Genomic DNA, 15289 nt, shown 5'->3' on the forward strand with positions numbered 1-15289 from the left:
TCAAAGTAAAAAAAGCCCTTGAACCCTAAATGGCATTAGAAAGGTATCACTTCCAAAAAGCTAGGAGAGTGAAGGAAGGAGAAAATAAAGCTCATAGTCAGAGCAAGAAACTCTTGGGTGGAAGAGAATCTCAGCCTAGTGCTTTGGACAGAGGCAGAGAAGACGGTTTGTGGAAGGGCATGGAAACTTCCAAACGTCCCTGGCAAAGGTTGGAGATGAACCCTGAAATAGCCGTATCTTCCTTTTCCCTTATTTTCCTACACTTTTCTTAAACCTTCCTTAGTTTGTGTTGCCTTTTGTAGTAAAAAGTTAAATACCAGCTGACATTTACTCCAGCACATGCTTTTGCTGTAAATCTATTTTGTATATTCCAAGTTACTTTGTTATAGAATTCTTAAGACTGCAGTCACCTATCTTTACCATTTATAATTTAACTACAATAAATGTGATCATATCCTCCTTAAGCCCTCCCTTCTAAGAGTTTTCAGCCCTCAGATATGAAAAAAATTCATGGTTCACGGCTATCCTCAAATGAGAGGCATTTCCCATTACCATTTCAGTTGCCCCTCTTGAAACTTCTCCTTATTCTTTCACGGTTCCCTCGGCTTCATCCATGACCAATACGAATTTCCAAGTCATGGGTGTCATGGGTGGGGAATCACTTCTTAAGTTACATAAATGTCTAACCACTATGCTGTACACCTGAAACTAATATAATATTGAAAGTCAACTATAACTTTAAAATTCTTTAAAATTTCCAAGGCATTCTATGTTCATACACACCATCTGTATAAGCACAAAATGGGCTTTTCTCACTGTTTATCTTCTGATAATATGTGAATTATTAACTGTTTGAAGTATATTTAAAAATTTAAAATAAATTCTTTCTCAATGTACTTATATTAAGAAAAAATTTAAAATTCAAATGGACATAAGACTTGAACGAATGAAAAGGCACACAACTTTTTGAAAAACTCGACATTCTAAAGACTGCCATTTTCCCCTAACTTTATCTATAAATATAATGTAATCTTAAATTGTACAAATAGAATTTGTGGAAAAGCACTATATAAGCTAACTTTAAGTTCTCACAGGAAAACAAGCAAACAAAAATAGTAAAAAAAAGTATGAAAAAGAGTGATGAAGAGCAACTAGTGCCATCAAACAGTAAAACATACGGAGCTATGATCATTGTAGCAGCACAGTACTGGCACGACAGGTCAATGGAACAAAAGAGAACACCCAAAATACATCAAGATGTCTTGCCCCGCTGGTGTGGCTCAGTGGACTGAGTGCCGGCCTGCGAAGTGAAAGGTCAGTGGTCGGCTTCCCAACTGGCCCATGTACCTGGGTTTCGGGCCAGGTCGCCAGATGGGGGTGTACAAGAGGCAACCGATCAATGAATCTCTTGAACGTAAGATATTTCTCTCCCTCTCTTTCTCCCCCTTTCCCCTCTCTCTAAAATAAAGTCTTAGAAAATATATAAAGATTTCTTCAAAAATATAATGTTGGAGTTTGGAAAACCTCTCTAGCTAATGCAAAAATAAAAATTTAACTCCCAAAAAAAGAGTCTCTACATGGCAAAAGACAAATTAAACCTCAAAGGAAAATACCACAATGGATTACCTCATCATACTAAAAAATGCTTTAAGTCAATAAGAAAAACACCCACAACACAGTAAGAAACAGACAATGATTATAAATTGGTTGCAGAAAAGAATATAAATGTCTTTTAAATATGTTAAATATTAAAAGATGTTAACTACTTAAAAGAAAAGATGCTTGACCTCCCTCATAAGAGAATGCAGCTGCTCCCTGTCAGGGGACATGGGGGTGGTGGCCATAGGTCATAACACTGTAGTGCATATTTGACAGTTGCTCAAAGAGCAGATCTTAAAAATTCTCATCACAAGAAAAGTCTTTTTTTTCGCCCTGGCTGGTGTAGCTCAGTGGATTGAGCACAGGCCTGTGAACCAGAGTATTGCGGTTCGATTCCCAGTCAGGGCACATGCCTGGGTTACAGGCCAGTTCCCAGCAGGGGATGCACAAGAGGCAACCATACATTGATATTTCTCTCCCTCTCTCTTTCCCTTCCCCTCTAAAGATAAATAAATAAAAATAAATAAAAATAAAAATAAATAAAAAAATGCTCAATTTTTTTGTTAACTATATAAGGCACTAATGTTAACTACATTTACTGTGGTGATCATTTTGCAGTACACACAAATATTGAATCATTATGTTGTACACCAAAAACTAGTATGTCATGTTACTTATACCTCAATTTAAAAAATAATAATTAAAAAAACCTATACTGAGACTGTTGTTCACTGAACAGATTGAAAAAGATAAAACATTTTGATTACTCACTGTTGATACAGGTTTGGGAAATAGATACTTAAATACTGATAGGAATATAAACTCTATAAGGTCACTGGAGGGGCAATTCGGTAATATCAATAAAAATTCAGAATATATGCACTTTTGTCCCAGCGATTCCCCTCTTTGGAGTTAGTTCTATAAGTAAATACACAAAATGATCTAATACTGTGATGCTCACTACCTCATCTTCTTTTTTTAAGAGAGAGGGGATGGGGGGGAGAGAAACACTGATGTGAGAGACACATACCCATCGGCCACCCCTCGCATGTGCCAACCGGGGACTGAACCCACAATGGACGTCATTTATCCAACCAGAAATTGAGCCCACGACCTTCTGGTTCACAAGATGACACTCCAACTGTGCCTGGCCTGGAGTCTACCTCATCTTTTGTAATAGAAAAACAGGAAAACCTAAATGCCCATTATTAGAGGCCTGGTTAAGTAAAATACGGCACAGTCATATACTGGAATACTCTGGAGTTGTTTAAAAGAAAAAAAAAATGAATGACCAATATGGATTCCTCCAGAGAATATCTGTTAAAATACACACACACACACACACATAAGAAAGAGGAGGAAACTTGCTTTAAAATTTAATAAACAAAAAATTTAATCAGTGGTATGATATATTTAATTTAGATAGACTTTAAATCTCGACTGAATGGACTCCGGAAGAAGAGACCAAAACCAGTCGTGGTTTAAAAAAACAAAAGCAGTAGCTGTTAAAAGTGGGAATAAACTAATGATGTCAGAGTTTGCGCTCCTAATCTGACCATTACTAAGGAGAGGCATTTTGAACTAGCTTTAGGAAGGTAATTTCTGGCATCTTTAACTTTGACACTGAAAATAAGATCATGATTAATCCATGATTTGTTACCTGAAAGTAAAATAAAGTTCATGGGACAAACCAAAATTAAAACAGCACCAAAACTGAAGTTCTTCAAAGCAGATTTTTCCTTTAATGGTACCATCACTGACGCATTTTTAATTCACCAATTGTATCTAGCTTCTAAGTTTGAATTAATAAAGCATTTCTACTCAGAAACTGACTTCATACTCACCAAGGTAATAGATCCTGTCTGAATGAGGCCCATCCGGATCATTCCTCTTCACAAACATAAAATCATGTGGTGCCTTAGCCATCATGTAGCCATGGTATTTTCTGGTATCAGCAAGCAGCTTTTTAAGCTGACTCCAGGAATATCGCTCAACATAAAATGGCTCCAACTTGGGCCGATCCCCTGATTCGATGTTCTCCTCACACTCTGCAGTTTCAAAGATCTCAACACCCAGCTGTTCTGTTTCCATAGCTGCTGCCATGTTGCATTTTCCTATAAAAACAAAACACACAGAGTTGTTCTCAGGCCCATCTTCTCTTAGATGGAACAGAATGACAGTGTGGTAGGGACCTTCACCCTACCGGAATGAATGCAGTGGGAAGAGTCTTTGGGGTTGCAGTTTGAAATTTTCAAATGTCATCCTGAACAGCAACCGGTCTGCTGAGATGTTTGACCAGCTGACATCAAGCCTGCTGACTCCTAGCTGACTCGGTACAGACTGTGTGACATTCATTTGTAAGGGCTATTAGCATACTCACAAATGTTGAGACTTTCAGAAGCTCTACCAGTTTTTTGTACCCGTCCCCTCAAAAAGAGGCAAGGAAAAAATGCTTTTCAGCACAGTTGCAATGAAACCTAGTGAGAAAAGCAACAGCTCCCCCTTCTCTATGTTCAGTTTAAAAATGAGATTAAAAAAAAAAATTGAGGTCATGTCTGTTTCACAGTGACTATAAATCCCTTTGGGAACCTTTCTAAAAGGCTCTCCTCAGGTACCTCTTGCCAAAATTCCTTTCTTCTTTCCCACACTGGAAGGAAACAGGCCATATGCCAGTTGGCTGTTAAGCTCCATCCAAGAGCATGTCAACAGTGAAGCTAAATGTGCCAAGGGAGTTAAGCGCTTCTGCATTTTAAGAAGTGACACATTTAACAAATTCGGACTTCTTCAGCTAAGACTAATCACGACCAATTAAAAAAGTGATAAAATTGTCACAAACAACATGCTTTTAATAGTTTTCCTAGAGCACTTACCAAGATAACATAAATACTATTTCCTTTCTATTGGAACTCCAAGCAATAAAAGAACAAAAGACTTAACTGGCTGGTAAGTTTTTCTTTGTCTTCTGCTCTTTCCTAGACATCACTATCTTATGATCATTTGTGGGACTCTAGACTATAAGGAATTTATATATTATTACAGATTACACAAGTGTTACTCCCCCGATTAAATGACAGGAAAAAACTGTTCCTATCTTTAAGTGGTTTTAATAGTTGATGTTCAGAGACTTCCGGCCAAGATGGAGGCATAGTAGATACACTTTGCTTCCTTGCACAACCAAAAGAAGGGTAACCACCAATTTAAAACAAAAAAACCCCACAACTGCCAGAAATTCAAACTGTATGGAAGTCTGACAACCAAGGAATTAAAGAAACATTCGTCCAGACTGGCAGGAGGGGCGGAGACAGGAAGGTGGGCAGAGAGGATGCATAATAAGGTGGTTGCTGGTGGACTGGGATATCGACATTCACGTGCAGATAAGCTGAGAGGAATAACTGGGGAGTGAGAAAGACCATGCAACCCAGGGTTCCACCATGGGAAACTAAAGCCTCAAAACCACTGGCTGTAAAAATCAATGGGGGTTGTGGTGGCAGGAGAAACTCCCAGTCTCACAGGAGAGTCCACTGGAGAGGTCTGCAGGATCCTAGAACATACACAAGCCTGCCCACCCACCCAGGAATTGGCACCTGAAAAGGCATAATCCACTTGCAAGGGAAGGGGGAAGCAAGGGAAGTGACTGAAAGTGGGGTGAGAGCCAAGCAAGTGGCATTGTTCCCTCTCTGACGCCTGCCAAACTTGGAGCACCACAATGCAGTGAAGTAGCTTGCCCTGTCCTGGCAAATACCTAAGGCTCTGCCCCTTACAATGTAACAGGTGTGCCAAGAGAAATATGGCCCAAATGAAAGAACAGATCAAAGTTCCAGAAAAAGAATTAAGCAGTGAGGAAATAGCCTATCAGATGCAGAGTTCAAAACATTGGTAATCAGGATGCTCACAGAAGTGAGTATGGTCACAAAAGAGAGGGAAAAAGTGAAAGCTATGCAAAGCAAAATAAGGAAAAATACACAGGGAACCAAGAGAGAAAGGAAAGAAACTAGGACTCACATCAACAATTTGGAGAAGGAAGAAATAAACATTCAACCAGAACGGGAGAAAGAAATAAGAATTCAAAAAAAAAAAACACAAGAAATTTAGGAACCTCTGGGGCAACTTTAAATGTTCCAACGTCCAAATCATAGAGGTGCCAGGAGAAGAGGAAGAGCAAGAAATAGAAAGTTTATTTGAATAATGAAGGAAAATTTCCCCGGTGGCAAAGGAACCAGGGATGCAAGTCCAGGAAGCTCAGAGTCTCAAAGAAGTTGGATCCAAGGAGAAACACACCAAGATACATCATCAGCAAGTTACCCAAGATTAAAGAGAAGGAGAGAATCTTAAAAGCAGCAAGAGAAAAGGAGACAGTTCCCTACATAGGAGTGCCCATCAGACCATCAGCTGATTTCTTAAAACAAACCTTGCAGGGAAGAAGGGGCTGGAAAGAAGTATTCCAAGTCATGAAGGGCAAACACTTGCATCCAAGATTACTCTATTCAGCAAAGCTTTCATTTAGAGTGGAAGGGCAGATAAAGTGCTTCCCAGATAAGGTCAAGCTGAAGGGGTTCATCACCACTAAGCCCTTATATATGAAATGTTAGAGGGACTTATCTAAGAAAAAGAAGATAAAAAATATGAACACTAAATGACAACAAACTCACAACTTAATAACTGAATCTAAAAACAGAAACAAGCCCTGACTGATGTAGCTCAGTGGATTGAGCACAGGCCTGCGAACCAGAGGATCGTGGTTCAATTCCTAGTCAGGGCACATGCCTGGGTTGCAGGCCAGTTCCCTGCAGGCTAGTTCCCAGCAGGGGACACACTAGAGGCAACCATACATTGATGTTTCTCTCCCTCTCTCCTTCCCCTCTAAGGATAAATTAAAAAAAATAAAAACAGAAACAATATTTCTAGCAAAACAACTAGAACAGGAACAGAATTACAGAAATGAAGATCACATGGATCACAGCAGGGAGGGAGAAGGGGAGAATGGAGGAAGAGGTACAGGAAATAAGAATGACTGGTAGGCACAAAATAGACAGGGGGAGATTAAGAATAGTATGGGAAATGGAGAAGCCAGAGAATTTATATGTACGACCCATGGACATGAACTAAGGTAGGGGAATGCTGGTGAAGGGCACGGGGTGGGGAGGGGAAGAGGGGAATAAAGGGGAAGAAAAAAATGGGATAACTCTAAAAGCATGATCAATAAAATATATTTTTAAAAAATGCATTATGGGGTGACTTCCGCCAAGATGGAGGCATAGGTGGAAACACTGTGCCTTCTCCCACAACCAAGTTTGAATACAACAAAGGTTTGGAGAACAAAGACACAGCCAAAGGACAGAAAATTGAATTATACGGAAGTTCGACAACCACTAACCGTTCAACTGGGATGGTAAGAGGGGCGGAGCCAGCAGCGAACAGGGTCGGGCAGGACAGATCCCCCCCGACCTAGGCACGCAAGTGGCCCGGAACCAGTCAGGGTGTGGGGCAGACTGACCTTGGTTGCACATTTGCGCACAGTGAGATGGACCACGCAGGCCCCAGGGGGCGAGGGCTGACGGTGGTGGCACACTCACGTGCAGTGGGATGAAACGCGTGGGCCCGGTGACGGTGGCAGCTGCAGCATCTGTAGCTGCGGTGGCGGCAGGCGGCAGACGGAACACCATTGTTCCTCTTTGACCCTGCCCCCACATACAACATCACAACCCAGCGACTTAGTTGCCCTGCGCTAGTGAACACCTAGGGCTCTGATCCTGCTATGTAACAGGCACAAACAGCCCGAAAGATGGCGCAAGAAGAACTCAAAGTCCCAGAGGCGATAACTCTCAGAGACCAAGAAATTGCCAGCCTCTCAGAAGCACAATTCAAGACACTGTTTATCAGGATGCTCACAGAACTGGTTGATTATAGTCACAAATTAGAGGAACAGATGAAGGCTAAACTAGTTGAAATGAAGGGAGATGTCCAGGAAACCAATAGCGATGGAAAGGAAACTGGGACTCAAATCAATGGAATGGACCAGAAGGAAGAACGAAACATCCAACCAGAAAGGAATGAAGAAATAAGAATTCAAAAAAATGAGGAGAGGCTTAGGAACCTCCAGGACATCTTTAAACGTTCCAACATCCGGATTATAGGGGTACCAGAAGGGGGAAAGAAACAGCCACGAGTGGAAAACTTATTTGAACAAATAATAAAGGAGAACTTCCCCAATCTGGCAAAGGAAATAGACTTCCAGGAAATCCAGGAAGCTCAGAGAGTCCCAAAGAAGTTGGATCCAAGAAGGAACACACCAAGGCACATCATAATGACATTAGCCAAGATTAAAATGAAGGAGAGAATCCTGGAAGCAGCAAGAGATAAGGGGACAGTCACCTACAAAGGAGTACCCATCAGACTGTCAGCGGATTTCTCAAAAGAGACCTTACAGGCAAGAAGGGGCTGGAAAGAAGTATTCCAAGTTGTGAAATCCAAAGACCTACAGCCAAGATTGCTTTATCCAGCAAAACTTTCATTTAGAATGGAAGGACAGATAAAGTGCTTCTCAGATAAGGTCAAGTTCAAGGAGTTCATCATCACCAAGCCCTTATTATATGAAATGCTAAAGGGACTTATATAAGAAAAAGAAGATGAAAAATATGAACAGTGAAAGGACAGCAAACACACAGTTATTAACAACCACACCTAAAACAAAAGCAAACCAAGAGGACAGCTAGATCAGGAGTGGAACCATAGAAATGAAGAACACATGGAGGGTTAGCAATAGGGGAGTGGGAGGAGAAGGGGGGAGAAGGCACAGAAAATAGCATAGAGGGTAGGTAGAAAATAGATAGGGGGGAGGGCAAGAATAGTGGGGGAAATATAGAATCTAAAGAACTTGAAACACATGGTTATAAACTAAGGAGGGGAGAATTGTGGGGGAGGCTGTGTGCGGGTGGAGGGGAATGAAGGGGGGGGAAATAGAACAACTGTAATGGTATAATCAATAAAATATATTTTTAAAAAAGCATTAAGGTAGAGGTCCCCAACCTGCGCACAGGTCCTCCTCCCTGCTAGTGACGCCACTCTTAATTACCACCTAAGCTCCACCTCCTGTCTTCCCTCTAGCTCACCTCAGTTTGTGGGAAAACTGTCTTCCATGAAACTGGTCCCTGGTGCCAAAAAGTTTGGCAATGCAAATGAACTAAATGGTGTAGCCATTTAGTTCATTTAACACCATGTCTTTTTTAAAAAAGATTTTATTTATTTATCTTTAAAGAGGAAGGGAAGGAGAGAAATATCAATGTATGGTTGCCTGTCGTGAGTCCCCTGCTGGGAACTAGCCTGCAGGGAACTGGCCTGCAACCCAGGCATGTGCCCTGACTGGGAATTGAATGGTGATCGTATGGTTTGCAGGACCACGCTCAATCCACTGAGCTACACCAGCCAGGGCAACACTGTGTCTTTTTTTACGTTACAGCAAACTGTACTATCACTTGCAATGTAATAGTAGCAAACGTGGCCAGAAATGCCACTGCAGAGTTATATAAGGTATACAATGTATAACATTATTACAAATTTATATATATTACAACTGGCATTTACCACCAATGACTGAACACACAGCTCAGCAGGGAAAATGTCATTCAGTTCAACTGGTATTCAGCACATTAATATTAAGTGGCAGTACCTGACCAAGGTGGTTGTCTGCCCATCTAAAAGCTAGTGTAGGTCTGCGTTCTATCAAATGTCAGTGATTGTCAACCACTGTGCACAAGAATATCTAAAACATGTAATACCTGACTATTTAATTAGAGGCATTGATCTTTTTTGATTAGGTTATCCAAAAGTGGCAATAGCCAACACAACAGTAACACGCAGTAACCAGTGTGAATAAATAAAAATTATACCTTTTTTTGGTCAGATCAGCAAAAAATAGAATATATTTTTTGGTGTGCCACAGAATTTTAGTAATTAATTAGTTTAGGTGTGCCATGAGATGAAAAAAGTTGAAAATCGTTGAAATACATCAATGTGTCTAGCTTTGGGTTTAATGGAATGAGAGAAGCAGCTACAAAAACTGGGCTCATTTTCCTCAACTTCCCGTGTTAAATCTGAAATTTCACCCGCCAATAGGGTTAGGGAATAGAACAGGGGGCAAAGCACAGACTAGTGAAGTGTTCCTGCCCAGCTTCTTGAGTTATCATTCACCTGATTGACATCTCTCCTATATACAAGGTGCATTAGCTTGCACTAAGCAAAATTATTGGTATTCCTAAATCGTACAAGGTCCCTAGATTACTTCTCTGTCTTTCTATACATACATACACACAAAATTTTATAGTTCAAATGACACTACCACTTCATGCTTATGGTGAATGTATAGCTTGCATTTTCTAGGTAAGACCAGATATATGTATTTAGTAATCTACACAACTGTGTAACACAGTGATTTAATTTCAAGATTTCTGTAACATCTACATACAAATATTCTCAAAATAGGAGACTCAAGTTTTTTCATTTCAAAATTTGGAACACAGGTTAGCACATATTGTCAGCATGGCACCAGCTTTTCACTGCCCCACCTACCTCCTTCCCTAAGGACCTTCCCTGGTGCTTACCTGATTGTATTTTCATCTGCTCAGATCTCTTCCACATCCAAAGAGATCTTTTTCAAGTGACTCAACTTCAAGCATAGATCCCTCCACTCATCCTGCTCTCTTCTCACAGGAGTCTTCCTTTTGTTACCATCCAAACCTGTTCACCAAAATGATGACATAAGCTATAAGGCTGCTGATCATTATTAAAATGAGTTTGATGTGGCCAAAAAGATTAAATTTTAAAACTCTCAAATAGTACTTTAAACTGACACAGAAATACTCTATTTAATTAAAATATAATGCTTGAATTTTTTGTATATGCATTTTAGATTAAAATTATAAAATTATTTCAGAAATGTATAGCCCAATTTACTCAAAACAGTATCTTAATATCCAGACATACATTAAAAGTTACAGAAAAGACTTAAAATACTGTAGTAGGCATACAGATAGATGTGAGGTTACTCTTAGCTATTGCAAATCCTCAAAAATGAAGGATGATTAACAAAATTAATTCCTATGGTACTGTCCCTGCCTTACATAATAGAACATTTTACATAATATACATTGGGCTGGTTGGAAACAGAATGGAGTCCACAGAACAACCACTGATAATTATAGAACAGGCTCTGGCTGAGCAGCTCAGTTGGTTAGAGCATGATCCTAATAACCAAGGTTGCAGGTTCCATCTGTGGTCAGGGCACATACAAGAATCAACCAGTGAATGCATAAATAAGTGGATCAACAAACCAATGTTTCTCTCTCTAAAGTCAATAATTGTTTTAAAGAATTATAGAACAGGCCTATATTCTTGTGGAAAGGGAACTAACTGCATTGAATAATTTCAGCTTTTCACAAGAAAAAGAATGTACTCTCCATTTAAAGTGCATTCCCCTTATGCTTTTCCTTTCCAGGGGCACTCAGAAAATAACCGAATAGGCAACTTTTCTGGAAAAGAAAGCATTCAGATTGTTGAAATTATGGCTCAGTAAAAGAAAAATAAAGGAGGGTCTGTGATTACATCTGTTACTTCATCGGTTTTAATTCTGGGCTCTGCCTAGTCCAAGCCGGTGGTGTTGGAGAGAGACGTGGTGAGAAAAGCTCCGGGGCTAGTGGAGGGAAAATGCTGACGTTACGACAGCACGGCAACAATGCACGATGTCAGGACACCTTTCCATGCACTGTAAGCCCCTCAGAGAAGAGCATACAGGATTAGAAAACAGCTTCGGTCAGGACTCTTGAATTTGGACCCACTGAAATAAATATTCACTATTTTTAATCCAATCCAAGGGCCAAATCGTCGTCTACTTAAACACCTCAAGCCTCACTGAAGCTTAGCTATTTTTTTCAGGGTCTCCAGGCAGATGAGAGGTACTTATCTTTCCTTACTTATCAGAGTAGGCAAGGATTTTGGAGGCTGTGGATGAGAAATGTCAAGAAAAGACTGGGGAGAGGCCAAATCTTTGAAGTCTTAGAAGAAAAATGTGTCGCAAGAAAAACTTAAGAAAGTATCCCAGATGGGTGATGTAGAATACGAGGGGGCTAGTAAGCAGGGGAACGAGGGAATCGACCCAGAGTGAGGCAGTATCGAGAAAAAACCGGCTGGGAAACCAGAACGTCTCTGTCCAAATCCGATCTATCACAGTCTGGCTTTAAGCAAATCCCTTCGGCACCGTGGGCTTCCGTTCCGTTTCCTCATCTGTAACCCCGGCCAGTACCCGGCTCCCAACCCCGGCGAGGCTCAATTAAGATAACGAACGTGGAAGTTCGAAGGCCAGCACCCAGCGCTCAGGAGGTGCCCAGTGAACGTTGGCTGACTCTGAATTTCAGAGCTTCAGCTTCCTCTTCCGGCAAGGGGGGCCCCGCCACGGTCTCCCGCCCGCGCAGAGCAGGGCGCCGGTAAACCGCAGGGCGGGCCAGCTCGGAGAACGCGGGGCGTCCCCCGATGGAGCGGGGAGGGCCCAGGTGGGCCGGGGCCCAGGCCTCGCGGGCGAAGAGGAAGGAGAGGGGGCGGATACTGCACCTTCTCCCCCCACCCCGGCCCCGCCCGGACGGTCCCGACGCGCGTTACGGAGCGGGCCAGCGCCGCTTCATGCCGCGCCGCCTCTTCTCCCGACTCGGCTGCGGCGGCTTCCTCGGCGCCGACGCCGGCGCCGGCGGTAACTCAGACGGAACGCGGTACTTAAAGGCTGCAGTGGGGACGGCTCCCGGGACTCCCGCGGCTCCGGCACTTCCGGTTCCTCGCGACCCGCCCTTCGACCAGCGCAGGCGCAGCGGGGCCAAGAAGGCCGGCACTTCTTGCTAGATGGGGTCGGTTCCGACAGTGCCTTCTTGTGGCTGGAGGAGCGAACTGGGCGTGGGAAGGAGACTGGGTGGGTTTGGGGGCGGAGATGAAATCCTGAAGCCGATGCGGGACGAATAGTGAGTGGCGTGTCTCTACTCGTCCGCTTTCTTCACTCAAATATCGAGTGCCTGCTCTGTGCCTGGCAGACTTGTAGGCGCTCTGATTACATCAATGAGCAAAACAGGTAAAAATCCCCGCCCCTTCATGGAGATTACATAGAGATGGAGGGACCGGGGCCTTGGGGATCCTCTGAGCGTCCGTCCCGTCGTTGTGGTGAAAAGAAACCGGAACTTGGAGTCAGAAAGCTTGGCTCTGGTACTAATTAGTGGCCTTCAGCAGATTTCACAATGTCTTTAGGCTTTTTATCTGTAAAAGAGATACAGTAACATGTTACTTAGTTGCAATTAAGGGAAACCATGTGTGTCACACTAATATAAAAATGGAGAACCTGGGGCCCAGCGCAGAGAAGTGAGTGACACTTGCTATAATCAGAACCAGAGGCAGGTCCCTTGGCCCACAATTTCTTTCCTTGTGTACAGCATCATTGGACGAGAGAAGAAGAAAAAGGGAGCCTGGGAGATGACTGAGGAAGTGGTAGGCTAGAATGAAACAGTGGGGAAGCTGGGCCTCCGCTATTTTTTTTATTCTGAGGAACCGTGTGTCAGAAGTGTGTGTCATTAGGATTTATTATAATAGCACTAATAAAAGATACATTGGGGTGTCATTTCCATTTCTCGGTATGTAATAATTCACTCTGAAGTTAAATGAGTCTTCCCTGAGATTTTGTTTTTTATTTGAGCTCCCCTAAAAAACAGGTACAGTCATTTTCACTGGAATTTCTCTGAATTTGCTGCGCATGACCCAAAAGTAGGTTTTAAGTCTTTGAATGCACATACTAACAAACTACAGTGAAATATCCCACACTTTGTTGAGGGCAAGGGGAACTAGCCAGAACATAGCTGTAAGGAAGCAAAAGGTGTTTTACTAACTAACGCAAAGAGGCTCCAGGACACGCCGGAAGAGCACGGTGTGTTCCAGGATGTGGGTTAAGAGCAAAGGTTAGTCAGGCAGATAGCCATCTGGACAGTCACTAGGGAGGGAAATTTTGCCCCTGTGCACAAGCTCAACTGACCAATCAAGTAAAGGAGCACGAGCCAGTGCACGAGTTAACTCACCAATAATCAGTAACCCTATTGTGCCCCTGAGCCAACCGCTAACCGCCACATCTGCTTCTGTATCCAGCTTGCTTGCGCGCCTCCATAAAACCCTAAGCCTGTAAGCGTTTGGCGCGACTCTCATTTGCAGCCCTTGCGGGCACCGTGTCTCCGGACACTTTGGAGAGTTCGCCCCTGCGCAGGTTAAACTTGGCCAATAAAGTAACATCTTTGGAACCCCGAAAGTCTCCGACATTTGTTCTCGCGGTTGGTGAATGCAACAACTTCATTTCACTCATCCGACAAGTGTTTGTTGAATCGCGGCCACATGCCTGACCCTGTTCTAGGCACTGAGGCTACGATAGTGACCAAAGTAGGGGAAACGCCTGTCTTTGTGCAGTGTACTTTCTAATAAGAGGGAAAAGATCTGAAAAACAAACAAAATATATAATTTTATGATTTTTAAAAATCAAGCCCTGAGGAGGTAAAGGACTTGCCTAAATCACATGGCTAATTTTTCATTGAACTGGATTTGAGTTCAGAATTCATGGTTTTTGGTCTTATTCCCTTTCTCCATGGGAAGCTTTAAAAGCCTCAAACCCTGAAAAAGCTATGCGGGAACATCTACCCCAGGCACCTGGCAACCTTGCATGTGTCCATATAGGCCCCACCGGCAAAGGCTTCAACCAAAGCATATCTGAGTCTTAGCAGAACACCTTAGGATCTTTCCAGAACAGGAGAGGATGGGAGGCTTGTGATGACCTCTGTCAATCAGCAGCACATACTAATATCTTCCTCCTGGATTTAGAGCATGACTCAGGTCAAAGGAAGAGAAAACTCTGGGAACTCTGGTTTTCCAGAAGGGCACACCCAAAACCTTATTGCACAGCAGTATCTATGCCACCTCCACCCAGCAACAAGCATCATTCTTTCAATTTGAATTTAGTGTAGATACAACTTTTTGACATCATTAAAGAAATATCCACTAATAATCCTACTAGCCTACCATAATTTTTATTTTGTATACATATTTTACCTATGTAGCATGCGCAACATTTTCAAGCCACATACAAATGTATTCATACACTTAATATCCTTACCCTTTCTATCATTCAACCCAACCTGTACTTATATGACCATTCACTACATAGTGAAAAGTATAATCATGGTTAGTTCCAGCCAAACCCAGTCACACAGTTCAGGATCTTCCCTGGGGGAAGGGATAATGACCAGTCTCTGGTCTATACCAGGATCAGAGCACATATGAGAATCAACCAATGAATACATAAATAAGCAGAAAATCAAATTGGTGTTCCTCTCTCTAAAACCAATAAAGTAAAATGATTTTTTTAAAAAGAAGGCCATGTGAACACATACGGATGGACACACGCATTCACAGAGAAGGCCTTGTAACGACAGAGGTGGAGATTGGACTGATGCCAGTACAGTTGAAGGACGCCGGGGATTGCCAACAACCAGCAGAACACAGGGAGAGGCAGGAAGGATTCTTCCCTGGAGCCTTCGGAGCACGGCCCTGCTGACATCTTAACTTTGGACTTCTAGCCTCCAGAACGGAGAGAATACATTTCTACTGATTTAAGTCACTTGGTTTCTGG

The 15289-nt window shown here is 42.4% G+C and overlaps 1 protein-coding gene across 7 annotated transcripts in view; it reads right to left on the reverse strand.

Annotated features, from left to right (window-relative positions):
- Positions 1-12395, reverse strand: part of DPP8 (dipeptidyl peptidase 8) — a 61563-nt gene extending 49168 nt beyond the window's left edge. For 4 of the 7 annotated variants that reach the window (XR_005067611.1, XM_037054150.1, XM_037054145.1 and 1 more), the window contains exons 1-3: positions 12199-12395; positions 10197-10332; positions 3444-3713 (exon numbers count right to left, since the gene is read on the reverse strand). Coding sequence is in view for 6 of the 7 variants with exons in the window: in XM_037054150.1 (XP_036910045.1) it covers positions 3444-3713; positions 10197-10233 (307 nt within the window). In the remaining variant the exon portion in view is untranslated. The other 3 variants (XM_037054148.1, XM_037054147.1, XM_037054149.1) reach the window with 3 other exon arrangements.
- Between the last annotated feature and the right edge of the window lie 2894 nt (positions 12396-15289).

Source organism: Sturnira hondurensis, unplaced genomic scaffold (assembly GCF_014824575.4).
Source record: "Sturnira hondurensis isolate 20B ecotype Veracruz unplaced genomic scaffold, ASM1482457v3 Scaffold0008196, whole genome shotgun sequence".
NCBI lineage: Eukaryota > Metazoa > Chordata > Mammalia > Chiroptera > Phyllostomidae > Sturnira > Sturnira hondurensis.